This window comes from Phacochoerus africanus, chromosome X (assembly GCF_016906955.1).
Source record: "Phacochoerus africanus isolate WHEZ1 chromosome X, ROS_Pafr_v1, whole genome shotgun sequence".
Taxonomy (NCBI): domain Eukaryota; kingdom Metazoa; phylum Chordata; class Mammalia; order Artiodactyla; family Suidae; genus Phacochoerus; species Phacochoerus africanus.
The window spans coordinates 22,448,859-22,472,485 of record NC_062560.1 but is presented as its reverse complement, the minus strand read 5'-3'; the positions used below and the strand labels follow the sequence as shown (position 1 = coordinate 22,472,485).

The window sequence follows — 23,627 nt, the reverse complement described above, 5'->3', positions numbered from 1 at the left end:
CTCCAGGTAGGGAAGCTAAAAATATTAGCCTGCAAACCTTTAAGTTGTTTTCTCCCAAATAGTTTATACGTGTAGGAACTAGGCAGTGGAATTGAGATAATTATAAAAATTAAGTTCTAAGTTAATAATGTCTTCAGAATGCATGGAAATGATTAACACAGTTTTCTTTGATTACTTTTTTTTCCAGGTGATTCATGGCAGGGGACGTGGAAGGATTCTGTTCCTCCATCCATGACACCAGTGTCTCTGCTGGGTTCAGAGCACTGTATGAGGAGGGATTGCTTCTTGATGTCACTCTGGTTATTGAAGATCATCAGTTCCAAGCCCATAAAGCACTCTTGGCCACCCAGAGTGATTACTTCAGAATTATGTTTACTGCAGACATGAGAGAGCGAGATCAGGACAAAATTCATTTAAAAGGTCTTACTGCTACAGGTTTCAGTCACGTCCTTCAGTTTATGTATTATGGAACTATAGAACTGAGTATGAGTACTGTTCATGAGATTCTTCAGGCTGCCATGTATGTTCAGCTTATAGAAGTGGTGAAGTTCTGCTGCTCTTTTCTATTAGCGAAAATCTGCTTAGAAAATTGTGCAGAAATTATGAGACTCTTAGATGATTTCGGTGTAAACATCGAGGGAGTCAGGGAGAAGCTGGACGCCTTTCTGCTAGACAACTTTGTACCACTCATGTCCAGGCCTGACTTCCTGTCTTATCTGAGCTTTGAGAAGCTCATGTCTTACTTGGATAATGATCATCTGAGCAGGTTCCCAGAGATAGAGCTGTACGAGGCTGTGCAGTCTTGGCTGCGGCATGATAGAAGACGCTGGAGACATACCGATACCATCATTCAGAACATCAGGTTTTGTTTGATGACCCCATCCAGTGTTTTTGAGAAGGTTAGTGCATTTGAAAGCAATAGACAGTACTCACAATTTAGGTAATAAGGCAGTGTGTCTTTATAGATAAGATTCCCAGGCTTGGTCAGGAGCCAAAAAGAGAATGAATAGTTTTTAAGGATAGTTTATGTGTAAGAAGTCTAATTTGTTGTGCATTTATGTTTTTTTAAAACATTTTATGGGTAAAAGATGAAGCAGGTAGGTGGTAGAGTAGTTTCATTTTAAAAGCACTTTTAAAGTTGAAGCATAATTATTTAACTCAAAATATTATAAGTTTGCTTTAACTTTTCTTTCTTTTCACAGAGTAATTAAATCTGAACTGGGTCAGTCTAGCTCTCTTTTTAAAAATTAATTTTAATTTAAGTGATACATGCTGAAATTAGAGTTGAGAGAAGTTTCGTAGTTCTGAATGAAAACCATTAACACAGTTTCATATTCCTCTAAAATGTAGTAAGGAAATGTAAAATAGCTCTTGAAAACCAGCAGGCTCTGGTGGTTATTTTCTTCCCTTCTCTTACCTAGTTCTCCCATCTCCCCACCCCACCCCCACCATTTCACTGTGAATACTAACTAAGTTTAACCATGAAAACATGTTTATGTCTAAAACCGTTGTTTTGGCATTTCTTAACAGACTATAAATCCTATCTATATTGATCAAACATCCCCTTGCACATTTTACTGTGTAATAGTTCTGCTATCTTAAAATTGTCTTTCTCCAAAACTGCCTTGACCTTTTTGCATATAAGCATTTTTCATTTTTATATCAGACTCTCACTTGTGATCATTTCTTGCCCAAAGAAGAGAAAGCAGTTTCAGTAATTGCTTAACTTAATTGGTTTCTAATCACATGGTTATTTCTGGGGCTCTGTTTACCTCTTGCATCTTCTCTTCTTTCTAGAAAGCATACTTACAGCTTTGGTCGACACCCTTCAGGTGAGGTAGTTCCTCAGCTTTAGTTACCAGACCTGGTGATAAAAATACAGTGTTTGCAAAGGAGGTTTGTTTACACCATTTGAAAAATAAACAGATTTGCGCCTTCAGATAACAGCCGCCTGGCATGTCTTTTTTTTTCCTCCTGAAATGCTGTGAAATAGCATTAACTTATACTTTTAATGGATAACTCAATTTTGTGGGATTTTATCCTTTATTCTCAGAATGTACTGATAGAGCAGAAATAATTTAAGCTAAAGAATATATATATATATATATATGTTTTTTTTTTTTTGGTCTTTTTAGGGCCACACCCACAGCATATGGAAGTTCCCAGGCCAGGGGTTGAATCAGAGCTGCCGCTGCCAGCCTACGCCACAGCCACGGCAGCATAGGACCTGAGCCACGTCTGCGAATACATTTCTTAATTATTTTTGGTTCAGTGATAGTCAGCCCCTCATCAACTATGTAAATCATTTGTCTCTTAGGTTTTGATTTTTTTCCTTAATATTGTTTTTATTGCTCTCATTGTGTGGGAAATCCTGTTTTGTCTTTATATGTTAGATGCAAGTGCTTTCCCACTACTAAAACAAACCTCCCTCCCAACTTTAGTCTAGATGGAAGTATTTGTGAAGTAGAAAATAAAATTTTCCCTCTTGTAAGACAACATGATGGATAATTGTTAGCAGTAAGTGATTTTTTAAGTGCTGAGTTAGAGAGCCTTTTTATTTTCCAACTATCAGTTCAGGGTGGTCAGTAGTGACAGTGGCTGAAAGTTAACACCTTGGAGTAATTTTGTAAATCATGTAAAGCATCAGTTGTATCTTCTGATGGATTCTGTTTGCATATATAGCATAGGAGGTGGTTTTTTTTTTTTTTTTGTCTTTTTGCTATTTCTTGGGCCGCTCCCACGGCATATGGAGGTTCCCAGGCTAGGGGTCGAATCAGAGCCATAGCCACCGGCCTACGTCAGAGCCACAGCAACACGGGCTCCGAGCCGTGTCTGCAACCTACACCACAGCTCACGGCAACGCCGGATCGTTAACCCACTGAGCAAGGGCAGGGACCGAACCCGCAACCTCGTGGTTCCTAGTCGGATTCGTTAACCACTGCGCCACAACGGGAACTCCAGAGGGGGTTATTACTTATTGGCCAGGTATTGGGAATTTCATCAGAATAAAAATGTCATTAAGGCCTCCATCTTGAGTTAATCTCTTAGGAAAACCAAGTAAGGCCCTGGCCACAGTGAAATCTGCAAGTTTTTTTTGTTTTGTTTTGTTTTTTTGTCTTTTTGCTATTTCTTGGGCCGCTCCCGCGGCATATGGAGGTTCCCAGGCTAGGGGTCTAATCGGAGCTGTAGCCACCGGCCTACGCCAGAGCCACAGCAACGCGGGATCCGAGCCACGTCTGCAACCTACACCACAGCTCACGGCAACGCCGGATCGTTAACCCACTGAGCAAGGGCAGGGATCGAACCCGCAACCTCATGGTTCCTAGTCGGATTCGTTAACCACTGCGCCACGACAGGAACTCCCTGCAAGTTTTGAAAATATAAATCTTCAAGTTTTATTGGTGATATTGGTAAGATAAATGAAAGAGAAGGTAGTCTGTGATTCTTGGTGGAATGTGAGAGGTATTTATCATGCTGCTTTCTAAATGTTGAAAAACCCTAAGTTAGGCAGATTTGAGACCTTATCTCTAGAAATTAAACTTCAGAAACTAAAATGAAAAATTTGGTTGAGAAATAAGAATTTGGACTATTTTACACCATACTCTTTTGAGCTCCTTGAAAATAGGGCCCATCTATTTTTCCTGTACTCAGCATTCTGCAGGTCTCAAACAAGACCATTTTAATATCCATTATATATGCATGGAACCAGAAGGGGCAAAGAAATGAAGACAGTACATCTGTGCTGGTCCTTTTTAATTACAAAGATCTGTATGAGGAAAAGAGCATAGGTAATTTTGATTTGTGGTTTTATCTTATTTGTTGAAATTTAGTAAAATGGAATATTGATATGCATTTTTTATTTTTAGCTTTAAATTTTTAAAAACTACTATATGACTTTCTAAATATATTTTAGAAGCCGGGTAGTTCCCGTAGTAGCGCAGTGGTTAACGAATCCGACGAACCACGAGGTTGCGGGTTCGGTCCCTGCCCTTGCTCAGTGGGTTAACGATCCGGCGTTGCCGTGAGCTGTGGAGTAGGTTGCAGACGCGGCTCAGATCCCACGTTGCTGTGGCTCTGGCGTAGGCTGGTGGCTATGGCTCCGATTCGACCCCTAGCCTGGGAACCTCCATATGCTGTGGGAGCGGCCCAAGAAATAGCAAAAAGACAAAAAAAAAAGATGGAAGAATAGTAGAATGATCACTCATAGACAAATCTTGAAGGTCAGTAGCTGTCATTTTGTCACACTGGCTTTAGCTAGCTAGGTAGGTTAAAGAGGGTGTGTGCCTTTATGTAAAATTTTTGGTTTTTTGCCAAACCATTTCCAAGAAAGTTGTAGACAGGACATTTTCTCCTTAACTACTTCAGCATGCATCTCATCTCCCAAAAGTGAGGAAATTCTGCATAACCATAATACAGTTATTGAAAGTAACAGTCATTCCTTAATATCATGTAATATCCACTCCATTTTCTAATTTTCTCAGGTATCCCAAAAATGTCTTTTTGAAGCTTTTTTTTTTTTTTAAAGATTTAATCAAGGTTCATATAGTACATTTGGTTATTATGTCTCTCTCTCTCTCTCTTTTTTTTTTTTTTTTTTTGCTTTTTAGGGCCACACCTACAGCATAGCGAAGTTCCCAGGCTAGGGGGTCTACTCAGGCTACAGCTGCCAGTCTGCACCACAGCAACACTGGATCCAAGTGGTGTCTGTGATCGTACACCATAGCTCACACCACCCACTGAGTGAGGCCAGGGATTGAAACCGCAACCTCATGGTTACTAGTTGGATTCGTTTCCACTGTGTGCCACAACAGAAACTCCTATTATGTCTCTCTTAATCTAGAATTGTCTCTTCTTTTTCCTGTTTTTGGTTGAGGATGCTCAAACATATAAAAAGTTGAAAGAATAGTATATATAATAAATGCTTATATAGCTATCACCTAAATTCAGGAACTGTTAACATTTTACCATGTTTGCTTATATAGATGTTTTTCCCTTTGCTGAACCTTTAAAAATAGAGAACATCATGACATCTCATCCCTAAATACTTAACATGCCTCTTTTAAGAATGAAGACTTTTTTCCTACCCAAGATCAATACCATTTCCACCCAGGAAGATTAACAGTAAAATCCTAATATTATATAATAGCTAGCTCATATTCAAAATTTCCTGCTTGTCCCTCAAATTCCCTAGAATCCAGTCATGGTTTATGCTTTGCTTTTGGCTATTATGTCTGTTTAATCTTTCCTAATCTAAAATAGTCCCCCACTTTTTGTTTTGAGAAAAATCAGATTACTCATGGTCTTGGTGTATTCCCACATTCTGGATTTATCAGATGATTTCCTTGTGTTGGTATTAATTTAGTTTCTCTCTTCTTTATATTTCCTGTTAACACATCTACTTTTACCATCATGTATTTTCAGAAACAATCACAGGAAAATATTGGTGTGATTCCAGAGAAAGTCTTAGAAAACCACTTAGCAACTCTGATTAAGCTTAGCATTTGCCATTGTCTTTTGTATTAGGCTAAGTAACCCAATCTTATGACTAAAATCAAGAGTTATTCACACTATTCTGTGTTAGATTTCTTTTAGATTCGTAAAATTTCCCTCCCTTTAAAAAAATTTGGAGCCCTTCCATTCAATTTATTGGAATTAAAACTAAAGTGTCGGGAGTTCCCTTGGTGGCGCAGAGGAAACAAATCCGAATAGGAACCATGAGGTTGTGGGTTCAATCCCTGGTTTTGCTCAATGGATTAAGGATCCGGTGTTGCCGTGAGCTGTGGTGTAATGATGCAGACATGGCTTGGATCTGGCGTTGCTGTGGCTCTGGCATAGGCCGGCAGCTACAGCTCCAATTTAGACCCCTTGCCTGGGAACCTCCATATGCCATGGGTGTGGCCCTAAACAAGCAAGCAAGCAAACAAAAATCAAAGTGTCAAAAGATTATTCTTTCTTCTTAAAAAAAGTAGTGTATATCTATAACTCTAGAATTGCGCTGTTCAATAAGGTCACTGCTTGTGGCTTTTGACTACTTGAGATGTGACAAGTCTAATTTGAGACCTCAAAGATTAGGATGACAAAAAGGATATAAATTACATCATACTTACATTGATTATGTGTTGAAATGATATTTTGGATATACTGGGTTAAATAAAATATGCTAAAGTCAATTTCACCTTTTTATTTTTTAAAATATGGCTACTAGTACATGTAAAATTACATCTTCAGCTCACGTTTTTGGCTCAGATTCTGTTTGTGTTGCACAGCGCTACTCTAGAAGTTCAAGAAGTAAGTTGTGCTGTAGAAACTTTGTAAATAGGCATACAATCAGCAATCTGGGATTCCTAGTCTTTAGAAATACTCTGTACAGTTTAAAGTGAACTTACCTGCCTAACTATTCTGTGGAATAGCTGATGAAGATAACTTGGGTATAGCATCTCTTTGTCAGGATCCTTTCCCTGGTCTCAGGAAAAGAAAAAGTGATTGAACAAAAGTGATTGGTGAAGGAACCTTTAGAGATTTTAATTCTTCCTTTAGTAGTAATGATCAGATCTAAGCAGTAGTTTCAAAAGGGGCCATTTTGCCTCTCCCCAAGGAATAGCCCTCACTGATTCCAGGAACCTGGAAAATGCCCTCCAGCTGTGCTAAAATCTTTGGGTTTATTCTTCTGTGGTATCTTCTCTCCTAGTCCTCTACTGGATTTTCTCCCCATCTGAAAACAGACTGTCTTAACTTTTGTACTCAATACCCTGTGGGACAGGATCATCACCCAGGAGACCAAGACTTTCAGATTTCCTCACCAGGTTCCTTAGAGGCAGTGATTCTCTTTATCTGAACATCTTTCACATCTTTGCCAGGCCATGCACTGAATGCTGTCCACATAGGTAGAATCTACAGGTTATCTCCATTTTACAGATAAGAAAACATGCTCAGAAAGGTTAGGAATCTATTCTAATCCCAGAATAAGTGGCACTGTCCAGACAGGAGCTTGGGTCTGCCTGCTTCTCAGTCTAAGCCACTTGGGTAGAGCGAGGACCCTGATGTGAGGAAGCATGTAGTTAACTCTGTGGCCATGGTTGGGAGGTTGTTGCAGAGTTCTGAGTTCTCATGCATTTGCATGAATGAAACAGCCTAAGAAGTTTAATGGCACTGAAAAAATATAAGATGTGAAAGCACGATTCTGTGGTTTTTCACTGTATAATCAAGGAAGGCTGAAAATGAATTTAAGGATTTTGTCCTTTTGACATAGTTATTTAGGTATTCTTATGATTCATTTTGTAATGGATTTCCAGTTCTAAAACTAGACATCAATTTCAGCTTTTACTTAATGCAAATGTCTGTGGCATTTGCTCTAATGGTCTTTGCATCTGTTAAGAGAGATAAGGCCTGACATTTGTCATTCTGACTTTCAGTGACTTGAAGATTTAAATAGTTTATACTTTGCTCTTTTTGGTCTTTTTTAAATAATTACTGCTTTATTGAAAACATTTTATGAGGTAAATGTATATTTGGCAAAATGCATATTATACTTTTTCGTACAGAAAATAGCTTTTTAGCAAAATTGTTAAATTATTCATTAAAATACCCATATGTTGTTTTTTTAGTAAAGTGACATTTTAATATTTTTGAACCCAGGGCATCTTCAGTATCATAAATATGTATAAGGTAAGATTTAGCATACCAATGATCCCCTTAGAAATTGTATTAATCATAGTCATAAAAATCTTAAAATTTTTCAAAAGGAAAGAAAATCTTTTATTTAAGGAATCAGATTATATAGATGGATTCTGTTTTATTCTAAATATTTTGTTTTATAAACTAGCTCATTATATTCAGACATTCTTATGTGCCTTCCCTCCCAATCTGTTAAATGTAATTCATCATATCCCCCCAAAATTGGGTTTATATAACTTTTAAAGAGCAAAGCTTATGTTTTAATGATAAAAGATGTTAGTTCTCTTTTGCTGAGAATATATTTGGATTTAACAAATCATAGCTGCATTTTATAAGTTTGTTGTTGTAAGGATATTTACAGCTTTGAGATAATTTTGATAATCTCCTAAAAAGATAAATTCATTACTAGTGAATATTAATCCTAGGATTATAATGAAAATTAATGCTTCAGAAAGGCCTAATACTTTTTAAAAAATGTCTTTTCTGTAAGGAGCAGAATTTGTGGCTTTAAAAGCTACAGTTTAAAATGGGGATAATGTATCGTGGACTCACCTTGAAACTGATAGTATTCAAATCAAATTACAAATTAAATATCCAAGTATATCTAAATAAGACCTTTAGTACCTTCCTAAGAACATAGTGGTTGTTGTAACAGTTCTTCACAAAACACTGATAATCTTCCAAATATTTCTTTATCAGCAAAGTTAGTTTATATAGTGTTAACAATGAAGGAAATTTAGTCTTAATGTGTCATGCTTGGGTTGTGTGATGAGGCACAACCCCCTTGGTAATGAAATTATCTGAGCAAGGACACATCTGTGTAAAGTTAGGTGCTGTGTACTCTTCAAAATTCCTTCACTTAGGCACTATAACAATGTTTAGACTAATCTAGCACTTGACTGATTGAAAATTTCTATTCTGAAAGCAAACCCATTAACTGATAGATCTTTTCTTTTTTTAGGGCCACACCTGCAGCATGTGGAAGTTCCCAGGCTAGGGGTCGAATTGGAGCTACAGCTGCTGGCCTACACCACAGCAACACAGGATCTGAGCTGCGTCCCCATCGCAGCATCTGACCTACACCACAGCTCATAGCAAAGCTGGATCCCTGACTGAGTGAGGCAAGGGATTGAAGCCGCATCCTCATGGATCCTAGTCGGATTCTTTCCACTGTGCCACAACAGGAACTCCTGATTTTCCTTTTAAATACAAATGAGATGAAAACAAAAGCATAGAATTGGAAATTAACTGAAGTAAAAGGAAAGGAAGACATGAAATGGGGACAGTTAGGTTTACTTGTAAATGGAGAAAACCTTTTTAATGAACTGGGAACAATAAAGAGAGGGAGAGAATCAAACAAAAAACATCAGAGAAGTCATAAAATGACTAGAAAGGAAGTACCCTTGTGGCACAGCAGGTTAAGGACTCGAGTTCCCGCATCTGAGGAGCAGGCTACAAGTGTGGCGTATGTTCAATCCATGGCCTGGGAATTTACACATTCCACAACCGTGAGCAAGAGATGAAGAAAAGAGAAAGAAAGAGAAAATGGCTGGAGAAATGATTAGGGGCAGGAAAGGATCTAGGGGGGAATATTAAGGCTTTAAAGTTTTAATTTTCAAATTTAATATTTACCCAGAAAATGTTATATGTGTCATAGGTAAGACTTGCTCATTCAGGAGTTAGTTTTAGAATTAAACCTTTCCTTCTACTCTTACATATTTATAAATAAAATTAAAATATTTACACAGTTGAGAGTATTTCCATAAATAGGAAAAATTGTAATAAAATTGTGAATTCTAGAACTTAGTTGTGCTGTCTAAATATTAGTATAATCAGGTGATAAAATGGTCTTAAATCTTTAAAAATTACATTAGTTTCTACCTCTTAGGCTTGTGCAGTCTAATTTCTAGCAGTGCTTTATTACTATTGTACTGAAATTGGAAAGAAATTAGCCTTTTTAAAAATTGTTTCTTTGGTTTAGTTTAAGAACGTTGGGCATGTGAAAAATTCTCTTGAGGGTGAAACAGCTTAGAGTACCTTAAATTGGCTGGCTGAAAGCCTGAAATGATTTTTTAGACCATAGCCCATTTTTGTAGATTTTTTTAAATTGTAAATTTTTAATCACATAAAGGTAGTAGTAAGCTCTATGGAAATGCCTGTTTTAATTATATTGCCAGCTTCATTTTAATTCTTTCAACATTAAGAGTGATATAAACAGGAGTTCCCGTTGTGGCGCAGTGGTTAACAAATCCGACTAGGAACCATGAGGTTGCGGGTTCGGTCCCTGCCCTTGCTCAGTGGGTTAACGATCCGGCGTTGCCGTGAGCTGTGGTGTAGGTCGCAGACACGGCTCGGATCCTGTGTTGCTGTGGCTCTGGCGTAGGCTGGCAGCTACAGCTCCGATTAGACCCCTAGCCTGGGAATCTCCATATGCCGCAGGAGCGGCCCAAGAAATGGCAAAAAGACCAAAAAAAAAAAAAGAGTGATATAAACAAATTACCTTTGGAGTTCCTGTTGTGGTTTAGTGGATTAAGAACCTGACCAGTGTCCATGAGGATGCCGGTTCGATCCTGGCTCACTCAGTGGGTTAATGATCCAGTGTTGTGGTGAGCTGTGGTGTAGGTCACAGGCACAGCCCAGATCTGTTGTGGCTGTGGCATAGGCCAGCAGCTGCGGCTCTGATTCAGCCCCTAGCCTAGGAACTTCCATATGCTGCAGGTGCAGCCGTAAAAAGAAAAATAAACAAAAAAACCCCAAATTACCTTTAAAGATTAAAATTTAATCAGTAGATTATGTAACATTTTGACACTGAGGGAGAAATCATGGAATTCTTACCCAGTAGTAATGGCTAGCTATTTCTTTGAATATATATATCTATATTTAGAAGAACCCTAAATACAGATTATATATATTGAGAACATTCAGACTTAATTTCTCACATTTTCTGCTTTACATGCATATATGCATGCACACAATTCCATTAACTAAAAGATTGTTAGAGGAGAAAGTGGCCAATTTAAAATTTTCAGATCACAGTTTTTAAAAGGTAATAAATGCTTTCATTTCAAAATGCCTTTTTTTTTTGGTCTTTTTTGTCTTTTTAGGGCTGCACCCTCAGCATATGGGGGTTCCCAGGCTAGGGGTCCATTCGGAGCTGTAGCCACAGCCTCAGCAACTTGGGATCCAAGTTGCATCTTTGACCTACGCCACAGCTCACAGCAACGCCAGATCCTAACCCACCAAGGCCAGGGATCAAACCCGCATTCTCATGGATGCTAGTCGGGTTTGCTAACCGCTGAGCCATAATGAGAACTCCTCAAAATGCTTTTTGTGATAGTTTTTTAAAGTCTCAAAGCAGTAATTTTTTCCAAGCTTTAAAACAAGATAGCTTTTTTTTGGCCATGCCCATGGCATGTGGAATTCTGGGACCAGGAATCAAACCTGCGCAACAGCAGTGACACCACCGGATTCTTGACCCACTGAGCCACCAGAGAACTCCAAGACAGCTTTTTAAATCCTAGAAAGGATAAGGAAAGTAGTTCAGAACATGAAAGAAATATCATTCCATATCTTTTTTTTTTTTTGAGAGCACCTGATATACAGATAGTTTAACTGCTATGTGTAGAGCAAGTGATGAGAGAAATGCTTTCTCTGTGAAAAAATGAGACACATGTTTCTTTTTTGGATAGCTCCCTTCATTAACACATTTTCAGTGATTCCATTTATGAAGGTTTCAGCCTTATGCTTTTTGTTTTAAAGCAGATTACCTGTAGTTACTTTGTCTAGTATTATCAGAGGCATTAATTTCCTGTTTCTCTACTGGAAGGAGAAGCTAGTTATGCTTACTGATACTGTGTGGTTTTAGGAAAAAAATTATAGCTATAAGTAGCCCTGGGAAAAGGGCAAGGTAGATCTAGAACTTCTAGCCTTGGCAGAGAGAAGTAGGAACTAAATTTCTTTGGGTAGAAGATCTTTAGTGATACAATAGCTATCTCAAAAGGCAAAATTTCCATTATTGTAGAGGGGTAGAACAAATTGGGTATAAATATAGCTTTGATTGAGACTTTAACATGGTGTTGAAGTCATTCTTGTAGACCCTTGGAACCCAGATGTCTAAGGAGCACAATACGATGAATAAGGAAAGGATGAAGGAACCAGAAGGTTGGGTATAAAACAAAAGTCTAGGAATCCATTAAGTTGGCCCAGGTTGATAGCATTACTGATGGCAGGTCACACCTGGACTACCTTGAGTGGCAGAATGCTCAGACTCCAAAGGTAGAGTTTTTAAATTTGGGAGCATGTACCCATACCCTTTTTACTCTAGTCTCTATAGAAAAGCCAATTGTAAACCTATACAGAATCTAAAAATGTCAGGTCCCCCAAAGGCTTACTGATAACTATATGTTGTACATATATTATATACATTCTTCCCCTGCATATACTGCCAACTGTGTAAAACATTCCATTTTTATTTTTCAAGAATATTGTATGTATAGTTCCGCAGGTTTTGCCATTTGACATTTTGAATGCCTGTGTTAGTGCATATGGATTAACCTCATTCTTTTTAATGACTTGCATATACTATATACCAGAGTTTATTCAACCAGTGTCTTGTTAATAGATGTTTGAGTTGTGCTTAGTGTTTGTGCTTTACAAATAATGCAGTGAACATCCCTTATCTTGACAGTCCTAATTACAAAGCTTTTCCTTATACTGGCCTAAAATCTTTCTCCTTCTACTTATTGGTCCTAAAAACTGGTCCTGAGTTTTAGATTGAAACATCCCTCATCTTTTTGCTCATTCTTCCTGTGATTTGGATCGCTTTGCTGCCTTCTGAACGTGATCCGCTCTGTCATCTGAAGTACAGTGATGGGGCTGAGCACTATCTTAGTTGTGCTTTCACCTGAACAGAAAGGGTGGGATTGTATGTCCTTTTAATTTAGTCCACAATTTTATTAGCTCATAAGAATGTCATACCACATTGTTAGTTCCTAGTGAGGATAGAATCATTTAAAGCTTTACATTTGGAGAGTGGATCCCTGGAGCATCTGATAAAAGCAGTGGACTTTTCATCACCTCACCTCACCTCACCCTTCCAAATGCTTTAACACAACTATTGTTTCAATGTCAGGTGGATCACGGGTCCCCAGAATTTTTCTTTTCTTGATGGCGAGGCTTTGTTGATTATTTCACTTAAGTCATAGGTTCTCATTCTCTAGCAATGTTGTTACATCATGAAAAATTAAACTAGGAACGATTATTTTTGGCATTACTTGGTGAGTCTGTGTTGCCTCCTAGTTTGTAGGGAATTTTTACATGCAAAGGCTAGCTTTTGTTTTTGTTTTTTTTTAGCAATCCAGGATCACCCTCAGCTAACCGGTCTGTAGTTCAGAAATCTATCTGGTTTCTAGTTCTCCCTCATTCTTCAAAATTCCACACAGATTATAGAAAGCCTCCTAGGATCCTGTGAAGCCTCCTAGGATCCCTTGAACTCATTTGTGAGATCAAATAACTTGAACTCAGAATATCTAGCCGGTTTTTCTTTTTTTTTCCCTCAGCCATCTTGGATTTAAGTTTCTTCTTACTCATTGTATTTGACCTTCAGATTGGGAAGAATATAGTATTCTTAGCTGAGAATGGAAATAGAATAGGAGGCTGTTTCTTTTTGTCTTTCTTAATATTACGTTAACCACCCCTAAACGTTAACCAACCTCTAAAATGTATTTCTTTACTATCTGGCATTTTGTAAAGTCACAGTTTATCCTTAGGCTTTAGTTTTTACTCTTTATAATAACTTGTTTTATTTCCTTTTTTTTAACCATCTGTCGTAAGTGGTTTATTAACATCTGAATTCCAGAAAGCTCTCTGCAGCACATCAGATTTTTTAGATACTTTCCTCCTCTCTTCCCCTCATCAGTGTGTTTTGCAATTATGTAGTCAGCATTATGCTTTTGAGAGTCTCCAAGCTTTCTCGAGCTTTACACAGTTTCTGATCTTGGAATTGATCCTAATTTTCCTTTGAAAATCTTGAAATCTGCCTATCCAATTTGGGCAGCCTTCCCCTTCCTTTCTTGATTTCCAAACAACACGGCTGCTTTTCTCTAAAGCTTCCTCCTACTTACATGTCACCAGTCATGTTTTACTGAAGAGGATTAGGTTCAGACTAACAGTTTTTCTCATTTCTCCTCTACTTTCTCGGAGACTGAATTTTCACACAAACCAAAAGTACAGCATCAGATGCATTGAGGTAAATTGTGTGACATTTCCACAGATGTCCCCTGGTTGGTAATAATAGCTAATAACAGCTGTTATTTTTTTGTACACTGCCACATGGCAGGCACCATACCAAGTCCTTTCCATGTAGAATTATCTTGCCTATCTCCTACCTTAGGGTTATGAGGTGTAGATGCCCTTGTTGTCCCAATAATACAGATGAGAAAATGGCTTAAGGATGTTGAGTCACTTGCCCAAAATCACACAGCAGCTTATGAGTGACACAGTCAGATATTTCCTAAATCAAATTTTTAATCACAGTACTGGGCTTCTTGGCTCAGTGCTTAATTACCATGCTGGACAAGATTCTGTTACTTCAGAACCTGTGTAGCTGTCAGACCACTGGCTGTGCACAGTAGGCACTTAAATATTTAATTTGAGGTTTATGTTTCTTGTTGATTTCCAGGGTATTGCCTTTTAGCTCTTAACAAATCAATAAGAAAAAGATGAGAAAAATGGGTGAGGCACACTATTAGGTAGCTCACAGAAGAAATGAATGGAAAATGAAGATATGAAAAGATGCTCATTTTTTATTAATCAAACCTCTTTAAGATGGCTTTGGAGTTTCCTAGGGGTTCAGCAGTTAAGGATCCAGCATTGTCATTGCTGTGGCTTAAGTTGCTGCTGTGGCATGGGTTTGATCCCTGGCCCAGGAACTTCTGCATGCTGTGGGAGTGGCCAAAAAAAGAGACGGTTTTAGGAGACCCATTTTTTGAATGGAAAACCTGTTTATAAATGTGACACATGCAGAACATTGTAAATCAGCTATAATAAAAATTAAAAAATGTGACACATGAAAAATAAAGAATGCAAAAATGTAAAATTCCAGAAATAATCACTATGAAAAGAGGCAGCATACACAGTTGTTTTGTTTGTTTGTTTGTTTTTTTAAATTGAGATACCAGAATACTGTTGCTGTTTTGGGGGGAGGGCACCAGTGGCATGCAGAAGTTCCTGGGCCTGGGATCAAACCCACACCACAAAGCAGCCTGAGCTGCAGCAGTGACAATGCTGAATCCTTAACCTGCAAAGCTACAGGGGAACTCCACTATTGCTTTTTGAAAACTGAATATATTGTGACCATCATTCCATGTTAATACTCACTGATGTTATATTTAATAGTTGTGTAATATTTTACTGTTTCTCATAAGAGATTGAAGCTGTTTTAACTTTTTATATGTGAAGTAAAAGTAGTAAAGGATAAGACCTCAGATCTTACACATTTCTTTGTTGAAATTGTTTACTATTCATTATTCACTGTGACTTATTTCAGTTCTTTTCTTCTTGCTAGGAAGAATTACATTGTATGCTCAGTCTTTGTGTTCCATATGACTGATTCTTTGTATTAAGAATAATTGTACTATCTTTTCACTTAGAGGGGTAATTAATTAGGCTAATTCACTGAATGCGTTAAGTGGTTTCTTTTTGTTTTGTTTTGTTTTTTCTTCTTTTTTTGCCATCCCTCAACATATGGAGTTCCTGGGCCAGGGATCAGATCTGAGCCACAGTTTTGACCTATACTGCAGCTGGGGCCATGCAGGATCCTTAACCCACTGTGCTGGGTTGGGGACTGAACCTGCGTCCTGGCACTTCAGAGACACCACTGACCCTGTTTCACCACAGCGGGAACTCCACGTTAAGTGTTTTAATAAATGAGTCTGTCATTTAAAGAATTTTCTAAGAGTAATAGAAGCTGTGTGGTAACATACTGGAAACTGATGGAGCTTTGGAGCAAGACTATCCTGATTCAAGGTTCAGATCCCAGCTCTACTAGTTTCAGTCATGTCAATAATTTGGGCAAGTCACTTAGTCTAAGCTTCAGTTTTCTCATGAGGAAACTGGTTATTATTCTCTCACAGGAGGAATAATTTAACATGAGATGCGCATATAAAGCACCCAATGCAGCAATAATGTCAATTTTCTCTGTTTTACATAGTTAAAAAAGGGGTTCTCAACCTTTTTTGTGCCGTTTACCCTTTGGCTAGTCTGGCAATACCCACGGAAGGACCCCCTCTCAGAATAATGATTTTTTTTTTTTTTTTTTTTGCTTTTTAAGGCTGCATATGGAGATTCCCAGGCTAGGGGTCCAATCACCAGCCTATGCCACAGCCATAGCAACGCGGAATCCAAGTTGTGTAAGCAACCTACACCACAGCTTACTGGCAACGCCAGATCCTTAACCCACTGAGAAAGGCCAGGGATCGAACCTGCGTCCTCATGGGTGCTAGATTCATTAACGGCTGTGCCAGGACTAGAACTCCAGAATAATGATTTTAATGCTTAAAATAAAATACTTAGGATTACAAAGGAAGCCAATTACATTGAAATACAGTTATCAAAATACTTAAAATACTTTTGCAGTGCTTCCTATTTCAGATACATTTTTTCTTGCACTGTGGTGGGGAGCAAATGAGAAAGATAAAAGGGAAGAAAAAGGAGAGACGTGAAGAAGGAGGAAGCAAGCTCATAAATATATCTGCTTGGTTTTGACCCCCTCCCAAGTTGTCATCTGTGAAGTTGAATGCCTGTCCCAGCCTCTTCTGTTTGCCTTATTAATACTACTCTCCCTATCACCTCAATTCTAAATCCCCAGATCACATTTGAGTTCTCATTTTTTCACCCTATCCCTCCTTAAAATCAGTTACGTACTTCTGTCGATTTTATCTCTGCAGTATCTAATTCTACTATCCAAATTTAAGACCCTCTTATCTCATCCTTGTCATTATGATACAGGCCATTTCTGCTTGGTCTCCAACTTCCTACCTCTTTGACAAAGTATCCCTTGAGTGTTTGGGGCCAGTTTGCTATGTTCTTTTTTTTTTTTAATTTTTAATTTATTTTTCTATTAAATGTTTTGCCAGTTTCTGTTGTATAGTAAAGTGACCCAGTCATATATATGTTATTTTTTATATTATTTTCCATCATGGTCTATCCCAAGAGACTGGCTACATAGTAGGACCTGATTGTGTACCCATTCTAAATGTAATAATAGTTTGTATCTACTAATCCCAAGCTCCCAGTCCATCCCACTCCCTCCCCCTTGGTGACCACAAATCTCTTCTCTTTGTGAGTCTTTTTCTGTTTTGTGGATAGGTTTATTTGTGCCATATATTAGATTCCACGTCAGTTTAATATGTTCTGTATCTAAAGTTCCATAGCACTCACAGATGTGCTGTACAGCTTCATACCTAGCTGTCAGTTGCCTCATTTACTTACTAGTAAATGTGTATTTGTTTTCATTTCCCCACATGTATTCTAAGTTCTTTGAGGAAACAGACCACATTTTTAAAAATCTCCCCACAGTAATTAGCATACTACTTAAAAGTGCTTCATAAGATCTTAGCAGTCATTATAATTAAGTAGTTCCACCTCCAAAAACAAAAAGGAAAAAAAGTTTGACCTTTTCTTGTTGACTGAATTATTACTGTAGGAGTTGATGATCTCAGACCAAGTTTTTGTGTCAAAAACTGAGAATTTTGTGTGTACTTAAATTTTACTAACTCACTAACTTAATTCCCCAAATTATTCAGTCATGGTTGTTCTTACCGTGTTCCTCATTGGTTAAGAAAATCATGGCTGAAGTTTCTTCTACTGTGAAACCTCTACTTGTATAGCTACCACTTACAGCCCAGGGCCTAACATAAAATAGGTGATTAGCTACCTCTTATAGCCCAGGGCCAGACATATAATAGGTGATTAATACATTTTGTTAGAGGAATTTAGCATGTGCCTGGAAGATAACTTGTTTAAAAAGATTGGGAATGTGCATAAATTACTACAAATAAAAATTATAAAAACAAATATAAAAACTTTGTTAAAAATATAATAGAACATATTAATCTTAATAGGAAAGCAGTTTTAGTAAAGTAAGTCTGAAATCTTAAGCTAATCATCTTAGCGGATGTTGATATTGTCATTGATTTTTGTTGTTGTTAAATTCTTTTACTTATGTTCTTAGGTTAAGACATCAGAATTTTATAGATACTCGCGACAACTGCGCTATGAAGTTGACCAAGCATTGAATTACTTTCAGAACATTCACCAGCAGCCTCTGTTAGACATGAAATCAAGCCGCATCCGCTCTGCCAAACCCCAAACTACAGTATTCCGAGGCATGATTGGACATAGCATGGTTAACAGTAAAATACTTCTCCTAAAGAAACCAAGAGTGTGGTGGGAATTAGAGGGCCCACAAGTACCTCTGCGCCCGGACTGCCTTGCTATCGTCAATAACTTCGTGTTTTTGTTGGGCGGGGAAGAACTGGGGCCAGATGGCGAATTCCATGCTTCTTCCAAAGTGTTTAGGTATGACCCGAGACAAAACTCTTGGCTCCGGATGGCAGATATGTCTGTACCACGTTCAGAATTTGCAGTTGGTGTTATCGGGAAGTTTATTTACGCTGTAGCAGGCAGAACCAGAGATGAGACTTTCTATTCAACAGAGAGATACGACATCACTAATGATAAATGGGAATTTGTGGATCCTTATCCAGTTAACAAATATGGACATGAGGGGACAGTGCTCAATAACAAGCTGTTTATCACTGGTGGAATCACCTCATCTTCCACCTCCAAACAAGTATGCGTATTTGACCCCAGTAAAGAAGGGACCATAGAACAACGGACCAGAAGAACGCAAGTAGTTACCAACTGTTGGGAGAATAAGAGCAAGATGAATTACGCAAGATGCTTTCACAAGATGATTTCCTACAACGGCAAGCTTTATGTCTTTGGTGGTGTCTGTGTGATCTTGAGGGCCTCTTTTGAGTCTCAGGGATGCCCTTCCACCGAAGTGTACAACCCAGAGACTGATCAGTGGACCATCTTGGCATCCATGCCAATTGGGAGAAGTGGCCATGGTGTGACTGTGCTGGACAAACAAATAATGGTTCTTGGAGGCCTTTGCTACAACGGTCATTACAGCGATTCCATTCTCACTTTTGATCCAGACGAAAACAAATGGAAGGAAGATGAGTACCCACGGATGCCCTGCAAGCTGGATGGTTTACAAGTATGCAACCTGCATTTTCCGGAATATATACTGGACGAGGTCAGACGTTGCAACTAATGACGTCTTTCTCCCTTCAGAAAAGCCAAACAAAAAATTTGTTTGCGGCAAAGTAGTTAATTAAAACACATAAAGAAAAACCTCACCAGTTTTATTATCAAAGCCATTGGTCTAATATCGTAAAAATTTTTTCATTCTGTGCTAGCATCTTTTTTTTTTGTGGCCTCAAACTCATGCAATAAGTTAATTCTAAGCACTAGCTCTTGAAACTACTTTCAGAAGCAGTTTAATAGAACAATCCACTTATCTGGGAAGCTGAATTTATGCTTTAAACATTTCTTTCAAATGTCAGTGTAGGAGTCATGCATCTTCTAAGAGAAGACCTGATAAGTGTCACTGGATGTAATTTCAGTTCCTCTCTCTCTCTCTGAAATCTTTTTGAACATTTATTTCAGTGTATTTCAGTCTGTTTGGATTTTTGATTTTTGACCTTTTTGCATGGCTTTTTTGCTGAAAATGCAAAAATATAAATTTTCTACAAGATTAACTTTTTTATATTCAAAACACTATTTCTAAGCTGCCTTCTCTTATCTGCATTGTGTTAGTGAAAGCATATCCATACTTGCATACATCCTATGAATATATAAGGCACACCCCCTTTTATGTGTGGTTAGGATTCTATATTTTTAAGCTAGTGCACTTGCACAACGGTTTGCCATACTTGTTGTATTTTAGATGTAACGTCTTTTCGTGTATTAACATTTTTAGAAAGTTAAAATAACTGGAGTCCTTGTTTGGTATCAGAGTAGCCTATCTTCAGTCCATACTGATTCAGTAATATTCGAATTCCTTATATTCGTGAAATATGTATGGATTTATGAAAACTAACATTTTATTTTCAAAAGTAAACCTTAGTGTTCCTTATCAATGTATGTCTTCTTTTTGAAAATGTTTTTCTTTGCAGTCTGTTTCATGTAACCCTGTTTTTAGTGAGAATCGGAGTGGTTTATGACAAGCCCTGGCCCTGCAGCGTACAAGCACTTTTAAAGAGAATTTAGTTAATACCAGACTCCTAAATAAAGGCCCCTTAAAAGTAAGTGCAACTCCCATTCTTTACATTCAATAAGGCTGCTGCATCTGTTATTGAATGGAAAGTAGCAACTTATGGAAAATTTGAGCTCAGTTTTGACTTAGAGGTAAGGAATAGAATTATAATCTTGTTGGTCATATCTACTTGTTTATTAGTTAAAACAAAAGATTTAGCAGCACTGGGGATGTAAGCCCTCAGCTTTTGTTTTATTTACTGAAAGCTACTAGCATGAAGGATAGTAACCTCAAAGTTCAGAATGGATCAAGAGTAACTGTTTAAAAGCATTTGTAATTAAGTATGTTAGGATTAGCCGCACCTTTCAACTCTTGAAACTCGAAGGAAAAACATAAAGTTGTCAAAATTAAGCAAGAATAACCAGGGAGTGGATCATTCAAATTGATGCTATTTTCTCCTGAGTAGAGTCTATATCTGATACAGAATAGATCTACACTGGCAAAACTTGCCAGACCTTAGGATATTGGTGCAATATTGCAATGCCTTCTATATGGCTATTGTATAAATTTTCTAGTTTCTTTTTTTTTTTTTTTTTTTTTTTTTTGCTGCTGCCACCACTGAACATAAAATGAAAGACTGAAGTCATGGAAATGTGAAGACTTGTTTCATTTTTGCAATTAAAGTAGACAATTATGACAAAAACCTGATTTTAAAACTCCACAACTGGAGGCATTTGAGTTTAAAAAACAGGTACATAAGTAGTTTTTTAGAAAGCCAAATATTGGGATTGGTTTTAAAAATCAAGTTAATATTCTTTTGTATATGCGACTTAAATGTTTATTAAGTGGTCCTATAATTTACTTTCAGTTTCTAAAAATGAAGATTGATTATCTTGTTTCCCATGGTAATATGGGCAAAAGTCTTTTTCTACATGTTAAAAATCATTTTTAGTCATTTTACTTTTGAAAACTAGGAATTAGGTTAGCCATTTAATTCTTTTTCTGATATGTTAGTTGGTTTAGAGTTTTATATGTGTGCTGTCTTTCTTTAAAGAAAATAACAATAATGTCTTCATTGTTTTCCTCATTGTCTTTTGCTGGAAAAGACCGAGACAGGGTACCCCTAACAGGCTTTTATACTCCAGTGGTGGTTCTCTTTAATTGCTTAGATATGACTTCATAGCCCTAGGTAAGGTAAGATCTGGGCAAACAATTGAATATTCTTGGTCTTCCATTGTAAAAACACAAGGCCAAGGTCAAAGTTCATGTCTTGGAAAATTCGTGAAATCTTAACTTGAACTTACTTTGGGTTCAGCTTCACACGTTAAGTCATGTCTGACCTGATGTTAGCTGTAATCTATTTTGAGCTTTAAGAATAGTTGTTGTTGCTTGGGTTCCGAATGTATGAGAAAACTCTTCTGTTTATATGTAGTGCTAATTTAGGTTATTTTAAATCCATGATTAATTTACATTCCCTTTTAAAATTATAGTTTAATTGCTGAAAGAGATTTATTTTTGTTATACTAAACTATGGAAATTTTTTTCATAGAATTTTTTTCAAGTTTATTTTTTGTGTGCTTCATTTGGAACCATTTTTGTTTATATACATTGTATGTGCCCAAAATAATAGCTTTTTTAAAATTCAGTAAGAGAGTTAAAATTTACAGTATAACTGTTGTAATCTTTGTGTGTTAATTTTCACTTTACATTTTAAATGCCAGACTTTACAAAAATAGCTGATCTTTATTAATTGCATCCTAATTAGAAATGTTTGTTCTCCTCCATGTCTTCAACCTTATAAGTTTTGATTTTAATATGCTTAAAGAAAATCCTTGCACTACAACCATTTCATAAAATTCAAGATTCTCACATTGAAGGTTTTGTATTGGAAGAAATACTACTGGTTTTTAAAAAGCAAAGCTTAATAGAATTATTAGCTTTTCTTGAGACAGCTTTCTCTGTGTCCTCATTACTCTGCTCTGTGTGAGTGTTGCTATAATTTGTGAAATATTGACTGAGCCCTTCACTTATCTTTTCTAAAGCAGCACCTTTGGACACCTCATTCTGGGAAGCCTGCTCGAGTCATAGTAAAGGACACACAGATTTGTGTGGGGAGAAGTGGTAAAAATGGAGAATTTTGTCTTAATTACATGAAACTAAGCTTTAAAATACTTTATGACAAATTATTTGAGCTGCATAATCTAAACATGTCAAACGTTCAGTGGGACTATTTTTATATATGTATATGTGGTTGTAGGTCATAACATTTCAGTTTATAATATAAATTGTTATTTCAGTTTATAAGCTATCTCTCAGAAAAGACTAGCTCTTTTGAGAATACATAATTTAAAGTTTTAGACTGAAGTAAAACACAACATAGATACATAGTGTAAATTAGATATAAATGAGGGCTATATGGCAGTAAAACTGCTAGTGCCATTTTTCCTGTTTGCCTATTGTACATTTTTTATTTTTTTTTGTACTCTGAACATTTTTAGGGATCATACATTCTATCAGATTAGAGTTGGTTTGGGAATAAATATCTTCTAAAAAGAGATTTATCTTAAAATGAAAGTCCTGAAAAATTAGTTTATCAAGAGTTTATGAAGTCAAATATTCAATAGACATAGGCAGGAATAGGTAAACTCATGAAAGTCTTATCCTTTCAGTATACCAGTATAACTTCGACATTACACGAGTAACATTGAGAAAACGCCATCAGCTTTGTTTGTTCCCCCTTAATATTCTTGGGTTTTCTTTTTACATCTTTGGGAACAACTACATTAAAAACCTTATTAATCAGTATATCGGGAAGGATTAAGTGTTTGCTTTCTGAAGGAATGTTCTAGTAAGGTGATCAGAGAGGTTATTTTCTACCTAACTGGTATATGCCCTATACCTCTTGGGCATCCTTTGTCTATAGAAAAATATTTTGACCTTTAGGTACATTTTGGGCTAGAAGTCAAATAATTCTAGGGCCAATTTAAAAATCTTAGAATAATTTGTTTGCCTTTTATGCCTGTTTTAAAAGCCTTTACATTTTTGTCAGGTAATTTTTCCCAAGCCGTGAATATAATCTATTCAGAACATGTTTATGCTATCCATCCTGTTTTTAAATTGAAAAAAATGTTAAAAGTGTTTATGAAGAAAAGTTTAAATAAAATATTTTTAATCTTTAAAATATACTTCTTTATCTCTTATTATTTACTATATATAATCTATCACTTTCAAAGTCACTCATGACTTGATTAGCAGTATTTTGTTTTCCTTCAATGTGCCAAGGAAGTGCCACAAAAATGTGATTTCTACCGATGCTTTTAGCCACAGATTGAAATTAGAGCATTTGAGTGAAATTATTTACACTTAGATGCAATGGAAATTTTATAACGAAGCCATGTAATTAAAGTTCCACTAACAAGAGTTTTGCAGAATGGAAATAGAGAACTAAGAAAAAGCATTTATAAGCCTTCAAGCCTTAGTTCTGTGATTTTTAGATTTCCTTCAACATTTTTGATTCATTGTTCTTAAGGGCATTTCTGAAATTAGGGAACAGGCAGAAAATCTGCTGCAACACGAACACTTGGATATTCTTAGGCTTGTGTGTGCCTTTTTAAAGATGGATTCCTAA

General features: G+C 36.9%; 1 protein-coding gene across 2 annotated transcripts in view; it reads left to right on the top strand.

Moving 5' to 3' along the window:
* The window catches only part of KLHL15 (kelch like family member 15), a 37,611-nt gene extending 14,431 nt beyond the window's left edge, over positions 1–23,180 (top strand). For both annotated transcript variants that reach the window (XM_047765916.1, XM_047765915.1), the window contains 2 exons: positions 188–899; positions 17,906–23,180. In XM_047765916.1, coding sequence (XP_047621872.1) covers positions 195–899; positions 17,906–19,015 — 1,815 coding nt within the window. In that variant the 5' untranslated portion in view covers positions 188–194 and the 3' untranslated portion in view covers positions 19,016–23,180. The remainder of the gene's footprint in view (positions 1–187; positions 900–17,905) is intronic.
* The last annotated feature ends 447 nt before the right edge of the window (positions 23,181–23,627 follow it).